The sequence below is a fragment of the Vigna unguiculata genome, chromosome 2 (genome assembly GCF_037176805.1).
Source record: "Vigna unguiculata cultivar grain cowpea cultivar isolate G323 ecotype 2 chromosome 2, ASM3717680v1, whole genome shotgun sequence".
NCBI classification, from domain to species: Eukaryota; Viridiplantae; Streptophyta; class Magnoliopsida; order Fabales; family Fabaceae; genus Vigna; species Vigna unguiculata.
This window is the reverse complement of record NC_140793.1, coordinates 35716763-35740286: the sequence shown is the minus strand read 5'-3', so window position 1 is coordinate 35740286 and position 23524 is coordinate 35716763. Positions and strand designations below refer to the sequence as shown.

At 31.9% G+C, this 23524-nt stretch overlaps 2 protein-coding genes and 1 pseudogene across 3 annotated transcripts; 1 reads left to right on the top strand and 2 right to left on the bottom strand.

Annotated features, from left to right (window-relative positions):
- The first annotated feature begins 1395 nt into the window (after nucleotides 1-1395).
- LOC114173092 (mitochondrial adenine nucleotide transporter ADNT1-like) lies at nucleotides 1396-4672 on the top strand. 2 transcript variants are annotated; one of them, XM_028057315.2, is made up of 8 exons: nucleotides 1396-1583; nucleotides 2398-2446; nucleotides 2665-2828; nucleotides 2931-2968; nucleotides 3321-3436; nucleotides 3574-3687; nucleotides 3788-4126; nucleotides 4358-4672. In XM_028057315.2, the coding sequence occupies exons 1-8, from the start codon at nucleotides 1480-1482 to the stop codon at nucleotides 4439-4441; spliced, it is 1008 nt and encodes a 335-aa protein (XP_027913116.2). In that variant the 5' UTR covers nucleotides 1396-1479; the 3' UTR covers nucleotides 4442-4672. The 2 variants fall into 2 exon arrangements, with proteins under 2 accessions (XP_027913116.2, XP_085525823.1); XM_085669697.1 differs by having other exon boundaries at nucleotides 1520-1583; nucleotides 2542-2828.
- A 1190-nt stretch (nucleotides 4673-5862) lies between these two features.
- Nucleotides 5863-7542, bottom strand: LOC114174308 (uncharacterized; annotated as a pseudogene).
- Nucleotides 7543-11574: 4032 nt separating this feature from the next.
- On the bottom strand, nucleotides 11575-16462 carry LOC114173693 (uncharacterized). Its single transcript, XM_028058230.2, has 7 exons — nucleotides 15210-16462; nucleotides 15049-15114; nucleotides 14539-14683; nucleotides 14190-14408; nucleotides 12350-12542; nucleotides 12035-12230; nucleotides 11575-11935 (listed from the first exon to the last, which is right to left on the bottom strand). The coding sequence occupies exons 1-7, from the start codon at nucleotides 16364-16366 to the stop codon at nucleotides 11824-11826; spliced, it is 2088 nt and encodes a 695-aa protein (XP_027914031.1). The 5' UTR covers nucleotides 16367-16462; the 3' UTR covers nucleotides 11575-11823.
- Nucleotides 16463-23524: the final 7062 nt, after the last annotated feature.

The following is a 23524-nucleotide window of genomic DNA, read 5'->3' as shown; positions in this document are numbered from 1 at the left end:
CCTTTATTCTTATATAGTGTTTAACTTTGTTTTTTCTATCCAATGTGGGACTTTGACTCACACTTGGACTATTTCCAACATCTCCCCTCAAGGGTGAGTCCCTTGTTTTTTTTTTTTTTTTCATATGATATATTTTCCCTTCAGGTGTATGAATGACCCCTTTTTGTTATGGTTATGGTTATGCGGTCAATCACTCTGAACCATCGGCTCTGATACCACTGACACGTGTTCTGTACGGACACGGTATTAACTCCAACTTAACAGACCAAAATTGAACCCTTTTAAATAATTGAAGTACTAAATTGAACCAACCAAAAATATAGGTACCAAATTGAACTAAACCAAACAATCAGGACCAAACATAAAATTGTACCTTTTTATATTTACATTTTCAAATTTTTAATAAAACAAAAATATTAAGCACTAAAACGATATGTGTACTCATTTATATCGAAGGATATAACATTCAAAATGACGTGTCGATTATCAGATCATGATCATACAAATATCCAAAATTTAAATTGGTTTAAAAGGATTTTACTAACTTCTTATAAAGAAAGAGAAATTAAAATTAAATAGAGTATAATTATTAACTAAATTTTTGCTAAAAAACCCTAATAAATTGTTCTGACAATTATTATTTTACATTTTTCACTCAATAACTAAAAAAACTTAGTAGATTGCAAGGGACACTTTCAATATTAACTGAAACACCTAAATCATAAAATAAAATAAAAAATAACGTGAAGACAATGTCATAATATATACTTCACATAGAACAAGATTGTTAAATTCCTTTTGAAACCCTAAGGTTTCGTTGTTTCCTTGACGCTCCATCCATTGTCTTGGTCAAGGCGAGACCCACCAATACGAGGTGTCGTGTAACAATTTATGGAAAAGAAAAACTTAAGATACATTGAGATCAATACGAAGAAAGCCCTCAGTTAACATAATCACGTGAACCATGAATTTGCTTATAATGTCATTTTAGAATAAAGTTGTAGAATGAGACAGATTGACATCTTTCAGTTATTTTAACAAGGAAAAAAAGGTTTCCAACACCCATGTGTAGAGATAAAAAAAATATAAAATAAAAGTAAAAAGTACATATGATAGAAAAAGATAAAAGAAAAAAAAATAGTAGGTATATATTAATAAATACTTTTAAATAAATAAATAAATGTATACTTAATCAACAAGCGAAGTGAATTAATAAATGTTCACAATATTGTTATAACTGAACCCGATAGACCTAAATGGATCATTCGTTGCGTTGGGTTGTTCTTTGCTTAACGAAACTGTCACCAAAACTAAACTAATTAAAAAAAAAAATGTTACGTGTACGCGGATATAAATATATAGATGATAGAAGCTTTTCGGGAGCGAAACCGTTCAACAAGAAAATTTTCTTACCGATTCTGTTATACCGTTTACATTCCTTTCTCTTCTCATTCTCTAAATCGATCTCTCACCAAAGCTATGACTTCCGAAGCAGAGCCTGCCGGTGAGGCTGCCAAACCTAGTACTCCCCGGCTTCTCAACATCTCGAAGTCTCTCATCGCCGGTGGAGTCGCCGGAGGAGTGTGAGTTTCACTCTGCATTAGTTCTTTTATTTTCTGTTTCTTTGCTTTTTGGAATATTGAAGTGCTGCCGTTACTTCTTTGTTATGCTGCATGTTCAAACTCTTTAAATCGATACGGTCTGATGATTCAATCTGAATTTTCTTGATTCTTTCTTTATGGCATCTTATATATAACGAACATTTTCTGGAGTTACTGGAGCTCGATAGGTTTGTACGACATTTCAATAAGACAGGAAAAAAATAAAAGTCAGATTTGTATAAAAACTGTCAAATCTTGTTCCGCAAGAAAAAAAGAAGGAATTAAAGTTTGTTGTATTAAAAATAATCAGCAAAGATAGAGATAAAAAGATTGCAAAGAAAGGAAGACGTGTTAGACAAAATGGTTTGATGATAAAGATAAATGAAGTGGAATGAAAAATTAAAAAATCGTAGTTCAGTATATTATTTTTTTTTTCGTGTTAAGCTAATGCAGAAATGGTATACTTTCTTTTAGATATATACTTTGACCGTCAAATCTAGTGGGGTAACGTCTATTTGTCGACATGTGAATACTATTGTTGAAGGTACTACTACTAAATTTGTTTTGTATTTGACTATTTGTGGAGAACATGACAAAACAAGCTAATGCGTATTATGGGTAGATACTAAAAATTAAAAATAAAGAAGTATATGGAAATGGAACGTTGTGTGCGGCGTTAATTATTTTAATATTCAAAATAATCAAATCATTTTGGCTTGTACTATTAGGCATGTGCCAAATGCGTTTTGACTTTTGATCTGATTACACAGTGAAGCATAATGTATATAATTTGTAGGTCACGAACTGCTGTAGCTCCTCTGGAGAGATTGAAAATTCTGCAGCAGGTAATTGCCATTAAATTTATTTCGGTATATCATATGTCTAGTTTCGTAGGCTCTTTTTCTTTTTTTAATTAAAAAAAACTGTTTCTTTAGTGCAGGAGAGAGACTGTGTGGATGGTTTATTACATTAATTAATGGTGAAAAACAAATGTTGAAGGACAAAGAAGTATATAGGTTGTTTCTTTAATTGCTGATAAACAAATTGCCTTTTGAAAATGCAGGTTCAAAATCGTCAAAATATAAAATACAACGGAACAGTTCAGGGATTAAAATACATATGGAAAACTGAGGGTTTCAGAGGATTGTTTAAAGGAAACGGAACTAACTGTGCTCGTATTGTCCCAAATTCAGCAGTAAAGTTCTTTAGCTATGAGCAAGCTTCGACGTATGTTTCTCCACATTTGTTTTCTGAATTCAATTTCATTAGTCTGTTGTACATTTGTTATGTTAATTCGATATCAACCTCTCTCTTAATTGTGTCATGCAGGGGTATTTTATGGCTCTATAAGCAGCAACCTGGAAATGGTACAACCAAAACACCTCTCCAAAACACTATTTGACTTAGATGGTCAAATATAGCAGAGAAACAGTACTAGACTCCTTATAATGGGTTGTTGCTTATATTAAAAAAGAAATTGTGAAAAGGGGGGAATAGATAGTGGAAAAGAAAAAAAAAAGTAGCTGTATTAATGGCCCGTCAGTTTTTATACTCTGAGGTGTACGTAAGCCATTCGCTATAATGCCATTGTTTTGGAAAGAAATCAAACCCCATCTGGCAGTACTGATCATAAGATTGATGTATGTTTTTGTCTGGGACATGTGATTCTTCATTGGATTGTGTTTTGTGGTTGATTCTTGATTTTTACTTTTTTCGCAGAAGAAGCTCAGCTCACTCCCATTCTGCTGCGTCTTGGAGCTGGAGCTTGTGCGGGAATCATTGCCATGTCTGCCACTTATCCAATGGACATGGTGCGAGGAAGACTAACCGTCCAGGTATTGTGAAGAAAGTTGTTTTTGAATTTTGGTTTATTTGGATTCTCTTCTGGAAGTGTTGTCTTTGGAAAGATGGAGATGCTTCATTGAATCGCTTGCTCCGTTGGCCATAACTTAAAATTTGAATGCTTCTGTAGACAGAAGCATCTCCACGTCAATACAGGGGAATTTACCATGCTCTTTCAACAGTCTTCAGGGAAGAAGGCCCTCGAGCTTTGTATAAAGGCTGGCTACCTTCAGTTATAGGAGTTGTAAGTAAATAACATTTGATTCTTCAAAAGTATCCCGTTTTCTGCCCTTTGAGATATTCCATTTCATTTTTGCATGAACATATTATGCTTGTGTCTGCAGGTACCATATGTGGGTCTTAATTTTTCTGTATACGAGTCTCTGAAAGACGGGTTGATCCGATCTAAACCATTTGGAATAGCTCAAGACTCTGAGTTAAGTGTGACAACAAGGCTTGCATGTGGGGCTGCTGCTGGAACGGTTGGCCAAACTGTGGCTTACCCCCTTGATGTCATTCGCCGAAGAATGCAAATGGTGGGATGGAAAGATGCTGCACCAGTAGTTGCTGGTGAGGGGAAGAACATAATGGAGTATACTGGCATGGTTGATGCATTCAGGAAAACGGTGCATCACGAAGGAGTTGGAGCATTATACAAGGGCTTAATTCCCAATTCAGTGAAGGTCAGTTAATCCAATGGCCCACTTGCATAACTTCCTTGTCATGTTATAATAGTTCTCTACGATCAAGAGAACAGAATTAAATTAACACGGACTTTATAATACGCGATCTGGTAAGAAACTGCAGAAACAAGTACAAATTATTTTCAGAGTTAGGACAACAATTTACACTTTATTTCAGGTGAGGTTGTAGGGAAGATAAAACCTTTGATTCCATTCCTCTGTTTATTTCAGGTGGTTCCTTCCATAGCTATTGCTTTTGTGACATACGAGATGGTCAAGGACATTCTTGGAGTAGAAATGAGAATTTCTGACTGAAAAATTACCAACTTGTTCTAGACATTTACTCGAATTTGTCATTTCATTTTCTGAAAAATAGATTTGAAGATTGAATTGTAGAAAACTAGCATTATGTCGTCTACATATCCATATATCATTTTTTTCTCATCATATACATTGGCAACTAGTTTTTGTATAGGGATTGTGACAAGCTTAGTGGATGATTCTGAGTAAGATAATAAAGACAACGACTATAGTTTTCATTTACAATTTACAGTTTATTATTCACTTTATGCAAATACGTCAGTACGACTTGTTTTGTCTAGGGATTGTGTCCAAAAAGGATTAGTTCGACTTGTTTTCCCTCGTCTCGTTTTTGGCTCGCAAAATTTGGATTGGATTGGTTCACCTACTATTTTTTTTTTTAATTTTTATTTATAAAATATATATATATAATTTATTTATATAATATAGAAAATTTATTTATTTTTTTAATTATTTTTAATTTTTGATCATAAAAAATACTAGAAAAAAAAAAGATTGGCAAGCTAAGCGGATCAGGTCTCAACGGGTTAGTAGATTGAAAACTCCAATCCGGTCTATTCTTTTCTTGATGGGTATGATCCGCTTTGACATGAGTGGTAGAATTATGAATTCACACATGAGTCATAGGTCAGTCTTATCCACTTTTAAAAAAGTCTCATCTCAAATGAGAAAGGTAAAAAAGTCTCATCTCAATTGGGCTTAATTAGGTTAGGATTACAGTTATAGTGTATTTGACCCCACTAAAAAGACTTAAATTAAGTCTTAAAAACAACAATTTTAACCCATGAGTCATAGGTAAGCCTTTAGCCTATCTTTAAAAAAGTTCTCTTTTAAGAGGTTCCTAAAAAAAGCCCTCTTAAGTGGGTTAGGATTTTACTTTACTACAAAAACTTAAATTAACTTGAAAAACAATACTTTTAGCCCATAATCCATATGTAAGTCTAGGCTCACCTTTGAAAAAGCTTTTTTTTAGGGACCTCAAATGAGAGGATTACAAAAAATCTCCTCTCAAGTGCATTAAAATCAAGATCAAGGTTTATTTTACTCCACTACAAAAATTTAAAATAATTCTTAAAAACAATACTTTTCATCTTAGCCAAATGTCGGAGTTATATTGAGTTGGACATTAATCTCGTTGTTGATGTTATTAAAAGAAATATAAAATCCTTTAGAAGCATTAATCATGTAGAATTTAAAATCTCCTTTCTAATATTTTCCTTAATCAGTTAATCACTTATTGTATTAAATTTCAATTATGAAATCAATCTGAACTAACAATATAATCTTATTCAAACTCACTATTTTTAATAAATAAAAAATTAAATAATAGAAAAAAAAATTGTAAACCTTACCGTGAAACTTAATTATAATATCAAGAGAGCAACATTCACTTAACCAATAGGTGATCCGAATCCAAGAAAATACATCGAGGATCCAAAAATAAGTAGAGAAAAGTCGTTGAAGTAGAATGATAGGAAAATTGAATTGAAGTTCATTATTTCCCATATATCAAGAAAGAAAATGGACATACCAAAACTTTCTAACAATTCATCTAATCGAACATAGTCACGTAGGAACATAAAGGTAGAAGGAGTTTTTTGCCATGATTGGTGGCAGTAGCAGCTAAGAGGTATAGTGTGGTTGGTTGTTCATGACAACCTCGTACCTAAAAGTTAACAGAAATAGCATTCTCTAAGAAAGCACACGTTTTAACAAAATGTGTGTTTCTCGAAGCAAACACAATGACTAGTGAAATCTCTGTTACCAAAACCTCTTACTCTTGGACATGGAATCCTTCAGATAGAAATAGCGATTGCGATGAAACTCAATCAGAGAACAAAGTTGTCTTATTGCTTCCTTCTTCTTCTCCGCAAGCCCCATCAACTCATAATCTTTCTCTTTCACAATCCTTTCCAACTTCTCCACTTTTCTTTCAAGCTGCTTCACTTCTTTCATCAGATTCAGTTTCACCCCTCCTTCTTTGCTCACCATCGCTTCTAACTTCCACACCATTTCTTTCAGCATCAACTCTTTCTCTTCATACTCAATTCTGGCCTCTCTGTTTTCTGCATCCATTTGTTCAATGCATTCTGTTAGCTTGTCTATCGTTTCCTCACTATCAACCACACTGGTTTTTAATTTTTCAACCAAAGCTTTTAAAGCCTCAGCATGCATGGTAGCTCCTTCTTTAAAATCTTCATGATCCCTCCGAAGTTCAGATATCTCTTGAACTCGCCGTGCCATTGCTCTTTCTAGTTCATTGTTTCTATCCTCCAAATGGTGCTGTTTCCTCCATCGAGATTCCAATTCCAGTTCCAGCTCCCTTATCCTTGCAAGAAAACACTCCTTTTCTTCAGCCAAATCCGAGCACGATTGCGAAGCTTCTACGTTCTCTCCAATTGCACCTCCAACTCCTTGCTATGATTTCTCACGGAATCTAACATGTGTTGCATCGCATTAATCTGGTCATCGAAGTCCTTCTTCTGGTTCAATGCTTCGCTTCTGTTGCGTCGAATCTTCTCCTCCGATTTTCCTTTCTGCGTCCGCATCGTCTTTGCCTCGTGTTCGAGCTCGCGTATCCGTGCCATCAATTCAGCAATTTTCGACGCCGAACGATCCTCGTTGGTTTGGAGTTTTCCCTGTAACACAGACACCGTTCCTTTGCTTTTGTTCAGCAACACTTGAAGCTCAAAAATTCGTCTGTGCAAATCAGCGTTCTGTGTAAACAAGAGTTGTTTCACTCGAAGCTCTGGATTACGTAGTTCAAGAGTAGAAGGTTCAGTTTCTCTGGGGAAAGGTTTTTGGTTTGAATCGCTGATATCTGAATAATAATCCGTTTCCTCTGCGGAAAAGTACTCAGACTCGGAGCTAGAGGAAGACGCTGAGGACATCTTATCCACTTTGCTGGGATCTGATTTTACGTACTCTCCGGTGAGACGACTGTACTGTGGGTACAGTGATTGGATGTAGAAATCCTCTACCAGCCACACAAACTCTTTCACTTTCATGGACTTCCCATCTTTTTTGCATTGCTCTTCGTTTTTAATCAGCTTTGCGATTCTGCTGAGCTCTGTTTCCATATCTGTCAACAACATTAGAGATGGATAAGTATTCAAAAGTAGTTTCCATATCTATCGATATTAAAAAATTTAAGAGTAAAATATATCAAAGTGGAGAGGAAAGACAAATTTCTGTGTTTGGTTCTAAGTCAAATTGATGTAGATCGATTTTCTAACGCAAAATCATTATGTGTTTGGTTTTCAAAATCAATCAAAATTGATTCAGTTAGAAATCAATTCTCTAAGGTTAAACCAAACAAACAGACTAAAAACAAAATACAATTGGCAAGGTGGTGTTTTTGGTACTGTTCTTTTATGAGAATTAGAAATTCATTATGATAACCTGCATTTTGATTCAATAGAAATATTTATCATGCAGATTAATTAATGAAGGTAAAAAACAGTTATTTTGATCTTTTAAGATCAAAATATACGTGATGTGCACCTGTTTTTGTTCTTTTGAGTGCTTCGGATTTTTGAGGATCAATATGACCCCCGAAGGATTTGGAGAATCCCCTTAAACGGTGCTTGAACATCCTTTTTTATTTGGACATTCGAAAAGATTAATTTTAGAGGGAGATTTCTTGCAAGGAACTCTTCATCTCCTCAGAAAATGAATAGGAACCCTGAAACTGACAAGTCAACACACACACGCCTCACAGATTAAGAGGCCATTCTAATTGTCATTGTAAATGCACTTAATATACGCAATACATCAAAATAAATGCACAAACATCATAGTAAGTTTCTTCATTTCAGACAGAAACTTCTTCTCCCATAACCTTAAACAACTAAATGCACAAACATCATAGTATCCAGAAGATGCAGGTATAGGTTTTACATACATGGATTGAAGATGAATGCAAAAACACAGATCCACCAATGTACCAAAAAAAAAAAAACTGCCGATAAGTTTATAATTTCCTCTTAAATTTACAATCAACCAAATCTCTCCTCAAATATTACATTATCGTTTCTGATCAGCTCTTAGAATCAAGAAACCATGATAAAATACAATTTTTTTTTCGTGAATTCATTATTTTTCACAATGTCATGCACTCAATGTTTCCTCGGAGTATTGATGCAGTAATTATTCCAGAGTGAAATTACAAATCGGGGAAAATTTATTGGTAATTGCTTCGACAAGATGTGATGTGAAAAATGCATCGACGACCATTTTTTTTGCTTAATAAACATAAAAGAAGAAAACAGATACCTGGGAATGGAACTCGACTTCCACCAATCTGAAGGGATTAGAAATATTGACGAGAAATAATCCAAGGTAAAATTGTTGTATAACGATGAATAAATTCAATGGTATCGTTTCTAATAATAAACATGGGCTATTCAATTTGTTTATATAAAGGGAAAATGTGGAGATAATATAAAAATATTATTATTGTTATGTTATCATTATTTTTATCTTTATTATTTTTTTTATCCGCATTATTATTAGTATATTTGTTATTATTTTCTTATATATTATTTATCAACATTGTTATTATAGTTGTTAGTATTTTATTATATTATTATCATTATTATATTGTAGCAGAGATTTAGAAGTTAACACGTAAGTGTATTCTTAACAATGTTGATAAATTTGTTATATAATGCCATATCTAGATAGAATTGAGTTTAATTTGAAAAATAAAAGATAAAAACTGAACGGGTTATATTGGGGTGGATATCTTGGTTTTTTTTTTTCAATAAAAAATTAAAATTACATTGGACTAAAGAAAAATACTGTTTTAGCTTATCAAAATCAAAGAAGAATAAAATAAATAAAAAGATCAATAAGTCGTATAACTTTTACTGGGAAATCCTGTAGCCGGATTTGCTAGCTTCAGTTCATATAATAATAGATAAGATAGTACCTTTTTTTCAATTTATTAAGGATAAGATAAATAAGTGAATAAATTATAAATGCAGAGTTATAACATAAGAAAACAAAGATAAATTCTACAAGTTTTATACATAATTCAGTGAATAAATTATAAATCTACTGAGCTATAAGACAAAGATAGTATACAAGAGATTATAATAATAAAAATAAAAGATGAAGAAAATAAAATAAAAATTATCAAATAATTTATTTTCCCCATCTACTCAGTCATAGGAGATTATTTTCAGGAGGAGGTAGTTGATAACAAATATAGGCAACAAAAAATTATCGAGATCTTGATAAAGCGCTAAGATTATTCTCCAATATATTTACAATATGTAAAAAGATATGATAATGAGTTGTGTAATTCTTTGAAAAAATTATGTAGCTATTATGAATGATAATGATTGAATAAAGAATTTCATTGCATTTTATTTAGAAGAAAATGTTACTCCATGTTACAAAATATATATATATATATATATATATATATATATATATATATATATATATATATATATATATATAACATGATACAATTTTATTTTCTTTAACATTTTAAATTGTAAATATAACTAATGATTTTTTCAAAATATTCATTTAGATTTTGATGTATATAATGACTGCCTTATTTTCAGATTATATGGTAATATACATTTTAAAAAAAATAGCTGAAGAAAATAATATAGATTCGACTGTAAATTATTTTGATAACATACGATAAATCATTTTGAAATTTTACGAGATAAATAATTAAATTAACGTTTTAAAACGTAAAAAGATTTCAGATTATATATATATATATATATATTAATCACATAAAATGTACTTTTTGGTTGTTGGTCATTTGTAAATTATTTGCATTTTATTTGTATAATCTTATCTATCATCTTGATCATGATACGTGATCGGATATAACATATATTTTAGATGTTGATTTATTTTGAAAAATGTAATAAAGATATGATTGGGTGTGAATATAAACTAAAATCAAATATATTAAATATTAACAAAATAAAAAATATATAAATTATTCTTATCATAAAAAGATTACTATTTGATAAATTAGATACTTTATTGATAATATAAGTAAAATATCTTAAAGTATCGAATATGAATACATGTCATATATATATATATATATATATATATATATATATATATATGAATGACATAAATTGAGGTATTGGTACATAATAGTTTACCACTATATGTCATATGCCTATGATAAAACAAGTTTAAGAAGAACTAAGTGAATATTATGTTTTGAATTTACTTTTTAATAATTTTTTTCATATATGTATCTAGACATTCCAAAAACTTTATCATGATATTTGTTCGAAGTCCCATATTGGCTAGAGATAAGGAGATTTAAGATTATATAAGTTGGTGGAAACCCCACCTCACAAGCTGGTTTTGTGAAGTTGGGTTAAACTTAAAGTCTATCTTTTATATCGTCATAGTTAAAGTTTATCCTGACAAGATTTGATATTTGTTCGGCCTATTGTGCCACCCTTATCAGAAAGTTTATTGTTTGTTGAGCATATTGTTTCACTCGCTATCGGACCACCCATTAATGTATAAGTGTAAAAAGTCTTACATTGACTAAAGATAAGATTATTTAAAAATACATAAATGAATGCAAATCTCATCTCATAAACCAATTTTATAGGATTAAATTAAACATAAATTCCTCTTCTTAATAATATTGAAATAACTAAAGTAATGCACATCTTAACTTTTGGTTGAACTACCATTTAATTCGAATAAACAACATCTGATAATTTAAAATAATTATATTCATTTTATTTTTCTAGCTTGAAATTCTAATACATATTTTACATTATTTATGAACTATTATGATGTAGGAATACATTTTTCAAGAGTGTATTCATTATTTTTCAAATAATGCCATATAAACTAATGAAACTGAATCTGTGAATTCAATTAAAAAATTTACATAATTAAAGACCATATTATATACTTTCTTAAGGCATGATAAATATTGTAAGAATAACAATTTCTTAATTTGTAATAACATCAACTGATTTAGAAATCTAACATACTTAAGCCTACGCGTGATTGATTGCTTTGATTCCTAAATTAGAAAATGAGTTGTAACTTGCAATTATTATTGTGTCTGTCAACGATTTTACAATAAATAAACTTTGCTGACCCTATGAAAATTTTTCACACATGTTTCTCAAATGCATTTATCAGTCAAAACTTTAAAAGCTCAGGATTACATTCGCTGCAGTCGCCACTGTCTAAGACATCTATTTCTACATCTAATAAAAACTACTTTTCAAATGAAAGGGAATGGTCTAAGAATTTTATGATGTGAAGGTAGATGACACACTGTATTTGCTAGTTACACATGAATTAACTCTTCCCCAATATATATACACACTAAAAATATTAACTACCAGCATTTGTTAATCATCGGAAGACAACTTTTGCTTCTTCCATTTGTAAGCAGCTTCCAAGATCTTAAGATTAGTTGTCTGACTTTCTTCAGGGAACAAAAAGTCGAAAAATTCTTCAATTCTGCAAAATTAAATTAACAGGAATGGTGTAAGAAAACTGAATAAGTGTCACCAAGTAGAATGTGGGAACTATGGAAAGTATACAGAGTTAGTTACATACCTAGTAGAACCATCTTCAGTGGCAACATGCCTTCTCTTCTTGAGCTTCTTGGGCAGCTTAGACTGGACTAAGCTAACATCACCCAGCTCTCCAAATGTAGTCTCCATGTTGAGCCATTTTTCCAATAACATTGCCCTTTCTTCTTTCAAATCTGGAGCTGATGATCTGAAGTAGTTGAGAGCCTTCTCAAACACCCCTGATACAGGCACAAACACAAGATTATGAAGGGATTCAGAAAACTATCCCACTTATGTTCAAATTAATGAAAACAACCAATTAACAACACAAGAGCCATATAGCACTGGGATCACTTACTTCTAGCACGCTCAATGCATTGCTTCTTTTGTTCGTGTTCCGTCAAGTCTACATTGTCCACATCCATAGCTGTTGCCTCAAATTCAGCGTAGCTTATCCATACCTTTAAGTGCTTTGTTCGGTCAAGAAGCCTTTCATAAAGTGCTCTTGCTCTCTCAAATTCACCCTCAGCAGTTTCAAAGTCAATGAATGCCTGCTTTGTGTCAACAAATTCATAGTTACATTATGACTAATGTGAATATAGTTATCAAGGTATGCAAAATATAAGACAAACAATAGAAGGCAAATAAGAATGATGAAAAAAGAGGTTGTCACACCAGGGCATAACCATATGAATGCAGAAGTTGCTAACATACAACCACTAAACTTTTTCGGTTGAAAGATACAATTTTTCCACTTTTAAATCACCTAAAAAACTAATGAAAGTTTAAGAGATTGCAAGTTAAATTCTGTTGAACGCAAAAAGCACCAAGCTTGAAATCTCGCCCTTCATTGCTGTCCTCACAGCAAATAATGTTCAAATTGAACCTCCATCTCCCTAAACCAATCAGACCACCCAAAATGCGATTGCTACCCAAACTTCCACCAACAGTTGTGGGCACCTAATCGAGGTTATAATAAAGTTGGGACATCTCATCAAACCACTTGATGTGATCGTGGACAGGAAGGAGTCACTTCAGGAGGCTCCTAGAGGGAGATTAACTATAAGTAAAGATAGCAAGTTCATGAATGATGTAGAAATAGTTTTTCGTGCAATAAATCCTTGCTTGGACACAAGGATGGCCTATAGTGTGTTTGACTACTCCTTTAGTAATTTAGCTTGTAGCTTTGTTCGGACACAAGGGTGGAAAAGAGAGTGCTTGGTCACTCCTTTCATGAGCCTAACCTCTAAATAGAGAGCACCTCTGCACATTGGCCACAAGTTTGGCAATGAATGCAATTTGCTTTGAAGCCATGGTTGTGCTTTAAGAAGTGTGTGAACACTTCTCCTTCAAGAGTTCTTAACTTGAAGGAGAACTCAAGTGTTGAATTGAATTTCCTCTCTTGCTTAGCTCAAGAGTTAGTGGTGCAAGAGGAACCTTTCTTCTCTTCGTTCTTGAGTGATGTTATGGATAGTTTCCAAGAGAAGCTATCATTCCAAAGACGAATCTCTTCTCCTAGTCTTCTTTCTTATTCTAATTCTTTCCTTTCCATTCCTTTGTGCGTTTCTTCTTCTTCCTTTTTGGTTCTTCTTGGCCATACCTAGGCCACCCACACACTTTACAACCACTACTCAAACCAACCCAAGACAATGACATCATAAAGTTATTGAAATCATAAAAGTATTTCCATAGGTTTGAATACATCTTCAATATATATACATATGGGTGAACTATCCTAGGGAATCAGTACCAAATACATGAATCTCAGAGGTCCAATCCTTTAAATTTGTTACAACTTTACTTTTTTTTTAAATCCATAAATTCCAGGTACAGTAGCAAATTCTAGAATAAGGAAAACAACAAAATTGTGCAGTCACAGTTAATTTGCAGTGATCTACAAGGTCGATAATTCCTTTTCCCCTCATCATCCAGTAATATAGACAAAGTGCAAACGTTACTTTCTTCTTTAATAATTTGCCCTTTTTTCATTCAACTTTTTACACGACAAGGCATCATACAATTATATAACAGAAAATAATTTGCATATAATGGCCTAAATTTTTACTTTTCTACATGTTTTTCGACGGTTTTAGTAAAAGGCTCCTAAAAGTGATCTTTGTATTTTATTTAAGTAAAAAAGCTATCCACTTAAATGTGAGTGTCCGGACATTTTCTAGCACCAGAAATAAATTCTGTACCTTCCACAAGAGCTCAGGCATGTCTAATGCTGGTTGGGCAATTGCAAGCTCAAAAATTCCTCGTGCTCGTTCTGTCTCAGATAATGATCTCTCCAATTCAGCGTACTTGCTCCAAGCATAACAATTTTCTGGAGACCACTCCAGATATTTTTCATATAATTTTCTGCACCGGTCTATATTACCAAGCTGCAGTTCTATCTCTATATACTTCTTAAAAATCTGTTGTCAAAGAGTAACAATGTGTGAAAAGTTAGCTAGTTCTTAAAGGTCTGTTGTCAAAGAGTAACAATGTGAAAAGTTAGCCAGATTGCAATTAAAAGAAGTTGCGTTGAGTCCACAGATATATTACCTTATCTTTAGGAGCCTTTCCAATTGCATTTCCTAATATTTGTCTAGCACCCTTGAGATTCAGTTGACGTATTTCAAACTGAGATGCTAGAAGCCATATCTTTGCAAACGAAAACTTATTGTGAGGTATAAGGTTGAGGCATTCCCTAAAGAAATGGAAGTAACAAAGAACATCAGTATGGCTAAGACTTAGTAGCAGTGCCGTAAATCTATGATACCAATACTACAAAGAAATTGTCTTTTAAGTGATTTAGTAAAAGAAGATAATAAGCACAAGAAAATTGGTGAAAAAGTAAAAACATGAATAGCAGTGTTCATTTAAGATTCAAATAGTAGTAAAAACATGAATAGTAGTATGAATCGTGTATTTCGTAACATTCGAATAGTGAATTATAATATTCTCATAACTATGAGTTGATGAACAAAATAGAATCCTAAACATGATAGTGATTAGCATAATTCAAAGCAATATCAATACAGTTATATCTAAACTTTATAACCAGATGCATACTTGTATACATCCCTAGTTCGCTCCGCATCCCCAGCATCGAGCTCTTCATAGAGTGCATAATTAATCCTAAATTGCACATATAACAAACATTAGGAAAAAAAAAATGTCAAAATCAGTGAATAAACATAAAAAAAAAGCAATGAAATCTAAATCAAACATACCACAAATAAATATAGCGTTGCCAGTAGCGCTTCTCCTCGGCCGGGGGGACATTGGCTATAGCCCTCTCATAAACCTCCCTGATCCTTTCCTTATTCCCCACACTTTCCTCCAACCTTATGTAGTCAAACCAGGAATCATAATTCAACGGATTCTTCTTCACTTCGTCCTCATACTGAAACCTTCTCTTCCCAACGATGGCATCCTCTATCCCTTCCCTGTCCCCATACTGTTTCTCAAATGCCACAAATTTTCTATACAAATCTTCCGCCCTTCCCTTTGGAATATGATCCAGAGCAAACTTATAGATAGCTCTTGCACGCTCAGTCTCCTTACACCTTTCCTCAAACTCCGCAAAAGCAACAAATAACAGCTCTGCTTCCTCGTCATCAGATAGCTTATCCACGGCTCTCTCGTACACGGTTCTGGCCTTCCCAACCTCGCCATTCTTCATCTCAAACTTGGCATAGCGTATCCAAGCCCCAACCCGAGGGTGGCACTCAACAAATCGCTCGAAAATCCCTCTGGCGCGCTCAATTTCGTTGTACCTAAGCTCAAACTTTATGTAGGACAGCCATCCCTGCTGGTCCGGTGTCCATTTCATCCACCTCTCGAAAACCTGCCTCGCGCCGGCGACATTGCCCAGCATCTCCTCCATGTGAATGTACTTATACCACAACTGATCCACCCTCGGAAGAAGCGTGACGGCGCGGTCCCACACGTTGCGCGCGTGGTTTATGAACTTGTTCTTCATCTCGACCTCCGCGTACTTGAGCCAGAGCGTGTGGTTCTTGTAATCCACCTCCAGCGCTCTCTCCCAAACGGAACGCGCGCGTTTGAAGTCCTTCTGCGATTCCTCCCACTGCGCATACTTGATCCAAACGCCAATGTTCCATCGAACCCGGCGGATAAGGTCCTCGAACTCTTTGCGCTTGCGAAGACGGTACTCGCCGAGCTCGGTGGAGTCGGTGATTTTCTGCTTCGGAGGGCGGATCTCCGCCTCTTGACGCTCCCGAGCCTCCCGGAGAATTTGCTCGGCGGTGATTTGGATTGGAGCGGGGGTTTTATTCTTTACCCTGGTTGGACGCGGAAGCTTCACCTCCGTGTCCTTTCGAGTGAGGTAACCCAGGCTTGGGTCCGCCTCTTTCGATGAAGACATCTTAGCTGGTCTTGATTATGGCAATTTCTCTGGTGCAATGCAGCCCTGTGCCTCAACCCTAACCAGATGGGGAAGAACACTATCGTCTTTTTCTTTCAGTTTACCTTTATTTGACCACTATTTATTTACACACAGAATTAGTATTAGGGTTTCGGTGATATAATAAATTATTATATCATGAAAGGGGAATTGAAAGGTAAAATGGACAAAAATATAAACAAAAAGATGGGAAAAAGTATAAACATAAAAGATGTAAAATTTATGAGAATATAAATCTGGCAGAGCCGGTTAGATATTCTCTCATAAACTTTCATCTCAGATGGACAAAAATACAAAAATATAAATAGAAAGATAATTGAAAGGTAAAATGGACAAAAATATAAACAGAAAGATGGGAAAAAGTATAAACATAAAAGATGTAAAATTTATGAGAATATAAATCTGGCAGAGCCGGTTAGATATTCTCTCATAAACTTTCATCTCAGATGGACAAAAATATAAACAGATGGGAAAAAGTATAAACCTAAAAGATGTAAAATTTATGAGAATATAAATCTGACAGAGCCGGTTAGATGTTCTCTCGTAAACTTTCATCTCAGATGGACAAAAATATAAACAGAAAGATAAACAGAAAGATAAAATGTACATAAAATGTTTTTAAGCCTTTAAATGATTATCGCATTTTTTAATAAATATTACTCAGGGCATCCGTAGATGCCTAGAGAAAAACTACTCCATAAAAACTTACTTCGATTCCAGAGGGAGGGGAGAGAGATCTGAAATTCTTCGTTTATTTATGGTTGAAAGCAGAGTATAAAGAAAGGTGAGGAGAGAAAAGTAGGAGACAAGTATAGTGCACTAATCATGCTTTGTTTCATCTTAGTGACTTGGTGTTCATTTTGAATTGTGTATTTTGGAATATTCCATATGTTGTCAATTAAAACATTTAATTTGACATTTGTATTGTCTCTACCAGGACAATGGTAGGTAGAGATGTCAAAATGGGTTTCAACTCGTGAGCCAACCCGGCTCACCACGGGTTCGAGCCGGGTTGGGTTGAGAAAAATTCAACTTTTTCAAAAGTGGGTTGAACTCAACCCGACTCACTTAACCCACGGGTTAAACGGGTTCGAGCCGGGTTGAAGGTGGGTTGGCCCACTTAACCCACCAACATTTTTTTACAATTTTTTTTTTTTTTTAAATTTTCTTTTAATTTTTTTAATTATTTACTACTCCAATTATATTTGTTCACAATTTCATATTTTTAAATGCTAGAATGTTAATTATATTTGAATTATTTGAATGTTTAATTAATTTGATTGTCAAGTTATATATATGTTGATACTTTAATCTTTAATTATAATCTTTATAGTAAATTACTCAAGTAACCGTCTTATAAACAATTTTTTCTAAATTAGCATGAAAAAAATGTATAATTTTTTTTCTTTATATTTTGTTGAATAGCATGACAGAAAATTTGTAATATTAGTCATGCTTTCTTAGACTAATGGATACTTTCTTGGAAATAATTCTTCATATATTGGTAGTGAGCATGATCAAAACATTGGTTATTGATTTTCCTATGATTGTCATCTCATGGGTTACTTAAAAATTTATTTAAATATTTGAATAATAAAAAAAAAAATAATAATTTTTTTAGGTGGGTTGGTGAGCCAACCCACTTAACCCACCAACCCGTGGTGGGTTGAGCCGGGTTACAAAATTTCTGGCTCACCAGAAAGTGAGCCGGGTTGGGTTCACTCATTTTGAACCCGGCTCGTGGGGAGCCAACCCATGTGAGCCGGGTTGGCTCACTTTGACATGTCTAATGGTAGGTATTTGTGAGTATTGGCAATTCTTGTTTGCCATACTTTGTGTATTGTTCCACCACAAAGGGGGACTTGACTGGTTTAGGACCTGAAGGCCCTTTCTTTTTGTTTTGTATAAATTCCATTTTGGAATATTTGTACCTGCAATATAGAAGCACACGGGTTAAGCAATAAAATTAAAAGAAATTGAAATCGAACAAAATTAAATAATTAAAAGATTAGAATTTGAAATTTATTAAAAAAAGAAAATTAAAATTTTATTCTTTTTTATTCCACTATTATTTTAAGGGATGATAGTGTGTGTTGATTTGACCGTTTAAATCTGATTCGTATTTGGTTTGTAAAATGTGAATTAGGTTGATCTATTTTGCATTTTCAATGCAGAGTTGAAAAGTTTGTCTCGTTCTGTATAAGTGCAGACGCGCAGGCTAGCTCATTTTTTTTTTATCATAAAACTTTCCATGTTCAATAAACTAAGAACTTTAATAAGTTCACAAAATTAAGCAAAAATTTTGGAAAGAGAGTTAGATGATTAAATGATAATTCAACATTTTTATCATTTTCATATTCCTATTTTGACATATATAATGTATTTTTTCAAATTTTAGCATATTCAAAAATACATAATTTTTGTCCTTTTCGGTCATTCAAGGATTCGAACATTGATACGAAAGTTCAAAAGGGAAATAATTGATATACATAAGTGTAAGTCAGTTTTTTTTTTTTACACAGACCAACGGGTCGACCCATGTAGACTGTGGGCTTTTGCGGGTCGGACTTATGTGAGCCAACAGACTCAATATTTTAGCTCGACCTGTGTTTTTTTAGCCGGTCAACCACAGGGCCAAACTCACATTACCACCCTTAACCACCCCACTTACAAAGGTTGATTGAAGTCGACCCATGATGAAGGCAAGCAGAGTCAACCTGGGCGGAAGGTTGAGTCGAGTGGTCTCGACCAAAGATTGACCCAAGTCGATCTGAGCTGATGTCAAGCTATGTTGGTCCAGATTGAAGTCGAGTCAAGTCAACCCAGATCTAAGGTCGAGCCGAGTCTGCCTGGGCAAAGTCAGTTTGGGTCGAAGTTCAAATCGAGCCGACCCAGGCTGAAGTTGAGTTAGGTCGCCCAAGCCACAATGATGGACAAGCTGAGTAGGTCTAGATTGAAGGTATTTCAATTAACATAGAAATTAGGTTAAATTACTCTTTTGGTCCCTCTATTTGTCATGAAATTTCATTTTGGTCCTCAAGTTTTTCATTGTCTAAATTTGGTCCTCATTTTCAACGCCACGTGTCAATTTTTAGGTTTTTTATTTTATTATTTTATTTTTTGACACGTGTCACTTTACAGTCGTGCCACGTGTCAAAGTGACTCAATTTGGTCCCTATATTTGTTTTTAGTTTCAATTTAGTCACAATTTTTGTAAAAATGAAGCAATATTGTTCTCCTTAGATTGAAACTCAATTAATCTTTGTATACAACTTATGATGATATCTTAATAAAATTGACGTTTTTATTAAATATTTGTATAAATATTTTTAAATAAGTTTTATTTTTTAGTTTTATTATTAAACAAAGTTCAACCCCAAACTTAATTTCAAAAGTTAACAATTTTGTCATCATATATAAAGACATCAAGTGTATCATATTATACAAACTTAGTAAAAATTAAAAATCAAATAACTTGTCACACATAAGTTTAGGAGCTAAATTTCAAGTTCTAAACAAAAACAAAGTCTAATGTTTTGTGTATAATTTAAAGTTAATTTAAAATATTTATAGAAATATTTAATAAAAACATTAATTTTAGTAAGAATATCACCATAAAATTTATAAAAAAGTAAATTTAGTAACAATTTAAGGAATGACAATATTGCTTTATTTTTACAAAAATTGGAACTAAATTGAAACTAAAAACAAACATAAAGACCAAATTGAGTCACTTTGACACGTGACACAATTGTGAAGTGACACGTGTAAAAAAAAAAGAAAAACAGAAATTGACACGTGGCGTTGACTTTAACACCGTTTGATCAAAGTTAACATTGAGGACCAAATTGAGTCAATTAAAAAAAAATGAGAACCAAATTAAGACAACGAAAAACTTAAGGACATAATGAAATTTCATGACAAATAGAATAACCAAAAGAGTGATTTAACCTAGAAATTAAATTGTTTTATCCAAAAAAAAAAAATTGAACTCTAAAATATTTCAAGTATTCCATCAAACAAATTATTTTGAGTATTGAAGAGAATTTAATTATAAGTAATTTAAATATTATGTATTTCAATTTTTTCTTATAATTTTCCAAATTCCTCCTTCAAACACATGATTAAGATATTATAAAATACTTTTAAAATAGAAAATATAAAAAAGTTAAATAAAAAAAGAATAAATTTCAATCATTATCTAAAATAATATATTTTATATTATTATTTAAATTAGTGTCAACATAATTTTGTTATTATTAATATGAATTATAATTGTTATTATTAATATTATAACTATTGTTATTAACATTATAATAGTATTTATTATTATTATATTATTTATATTATATATAATAAAAGTTAAAAACTATTATCGTAAAATTAAATTATTCTCATATAAAAAACAAAGGATAATTTGACCTTTTCATGTGTAAGACAGTAAATCTTTGTAGATCTTTGCACTTATGCGAGAATTTATGCGAGGATGTAATTTCGTTTCAGTACAATAAATCAGCTCTCTCAAATGTTTTCAAATTTATTGGAACAGACAACATATATACTTGCACATCCACACTTGTACACCAAAGTTAACCCAATCCATCAATACAAACACCATCTAAGAGTTCTGATCATTTCCAAAGGTTTATTTCTTAACAATATAAAGATTATGATGAGTAATTTAATTATATTTTTGATAAAGTTCATGGTGGACTTTTCAATAAAATTAAGGTCAAACAAATAAAATCTTTTTTTACACTTTTCAAAAATTTCCAAAGATCTCTGTAGTAACATTATATTTAATAAATTAATCATAAAATTATGTTACCTTTTTTAATTAATTTATTATAATTATAAATTTACAATAAATTTTTTTCTTAGTTAAAAATTTTATTTTTAATTTTATTTTAGACATTCTAAAATTATGATATAGTTTAACATAAATTATTTTATTAATAAATAAAAGAATGTGTTTATTTTAAATCTTTCAAACTCTTGAACCGTATTTGATTAACCAAATTTTTATTCTTGATTATTAATGTATAGTGAAAAAATCCTCTTTTTATCAATAAGTGTGTGTGAAATAAAACCTAGTGATAATTGTTGTTAGATTTAAATTGATTATCGAGATTATGCAAGATTTAAAAAATTATAGAAATAAACAAATCATGCTAACTTGAGGTGATTTTATTGTAAATAAGTTCTATCAGCTTGATATGAATTTGATTTAGTGAACTAAATACCTATCAACTCGATATAATTTGAATTAAAATTAAAAAAAAAATACCGTATTGAAGTTATATAATTAGTATAACTTTAAAAAATACAATATACTGAAGTCGTATAACAGTGGCACAACTTTAAGTGAATAAAAAATCTTATCAATCTAACATAATTTTTTCACATTAAAGTTGTATCACAATTCTTCCATTTTTGTAATTTTCTTTTAAAAACTGGGATCATTTCCATAATTTTGAAAAGAAGTTGCAGCATTTGATGCTTTCCGAAGCTAAACCGCTTTATATGCTGAAATTAGTGACACAACCTTTATGACCTTAACCTTGAACATTTTCACTTTTGATTTAACATCGAATGAAATAAACCAACAACATTTGGACACGAATTTTGGTACCGGGTTGGTGCTATTACTTTCCGTACAATGGCGTTACCATTTAGAAGAAACTTCACAAACATGTTCTTGACAGAGACAGAAAAATTGGAACCTGTAAACAGAAAATATCACAGATTAGTGGACGACGATGAACGCCTTCTGTTTTGCGCCTGTAGCACTCTAAAGTGAGTCTACGTGGAACATCCATTGCCATTTCTCCTTTTTTTCTCTAAAGGTGGGGACCCAAAATCAAGATGTGAATTCGATTTGATATTTTTTTTTCTAATTTTGTTTCTAAAAATAAATTCATTTAATCGTCAAATCAACCCAAAATTGTACTTATAAAAAAGTGTTTTAAATTATTAACAACATATTTAATAAATACAACGAGACCTAACCAAAAACCCGATTGGATTAACCAGAAGATCCGGAACACAAAATAATTTTTTTTCAATTATAGTTTTACTCAAAATGATTTCATCACGTAATATAGAAATTCAACATTTCTTTGTACTGTTAAATTTATCCAATAAAGTGATAGTTATTATCAAATAATATTACAGATTTGTTTTACATCGTTGGTATATAAAACTAATTTATATAATATATAGAGAAATTTATTATATAGACAGATTTGTTTCACTCATAAGTTGTCATACATCATAATATTGAAGTGATTTTAATTTATTAATATAATTTTCTTACAATGATAGAATAAATCTAAACTAATGACTCTCAAAATTTATTGCAAACAGTTACAAGCAGTCAAAGCTGATTAGAAAACATAATAAAATATAATATCATGATATTTTAACTTTTGATTACTAAGGTAACAAAATGGTACATTTAAAAGTGTAATCGTGTAAAGATATTTATTTCGATAAATTGCGATTTTATTTAGAAAAAGAGACGACATGGAAATAAACGGAACCAATGAGAAAAAAAGGAGAGTAAAAAAAGTGAACAGAAAAACAATTATGAGTTTTTTTTTTCTTTAAAATTCATAGAAATATTTCAAGTTTTAAAATACTTTTATTATTTGTTCTGAAAATTTTAAAACAAGGAACAAAATATATATATATATATATATATATATATATATAATTTTATTTTTGGAATTAAAGTAAAATAGAAAATATTTTCTCAAGCCAAAAAATAAGTTCTTTAGAAAAAAAAATCAATTATACATTATAATTGTAATTTATATCTATTTTATTATAATTTTGAAATTAAAATTAGAACCGCCTCATAATCAGTATAATTTTTGTCCCTAAATACATTATACAAAGTTTAATTAATAGCAAGTGCTACACTATTTCTCCAGATTATTAGCTAAAATATATTTTGGTTTTATCAATAAAAAACAATAACAGTGAGTATTAGAGAAGAATGAATGAGTTAATATTAACAATTATTTAATAACAATAGAACTAGAAAGATGAACAGTTATCGGGTCGGGTGAGTCCGGTCGGATTCAATAATGAAGCTTTGCACCGTTATCTTGAATT

Coding starts and splice junctions, on each gene's coding strand:
- LOC114173693 (XM_028058230.2), bottom strand. CDS start 16,366: ATGTCTTCATCGAAAGAGGCGGACCCAAGCCTGGGTTACCTCACTCGA. Junction 14,409..14,538: donor GAAAGGCTCCTAAAGATAAG/GTAATATATCTG, acceptor CTTTGACAACAG/ATTTTTAAGAAGTATATAGA. Junction 12,231..12,349: donor ATGCATTGAGCGTGCTAGAA/GTAAGTGATCCC, acceptor TGCCTGTATCAG/GGGTGTTTGAGAAGGCTCTC.
- LOC114173092 (XM_028057315.2), top strand. CDS start 1,480: ATGACTTCCGAAGCAGAGCCTGCCGGTGAGGCTGCCAAACCTAGTACT. Junction 1,584..2,397: donor GGTGGAGTCGCCGGAGGAGT/GTGAGTTTCACT, acceptor TATAATTTGTAG/GTCACGAACTGCTGTAGCTC. Junction 2,829..2,930: donor AGCTATGAGCAAGCTTCGAC/GTATGTTTCTCC, acceptor TGTGTCATGCAG/GGGTATTTTATGGCTCTATA.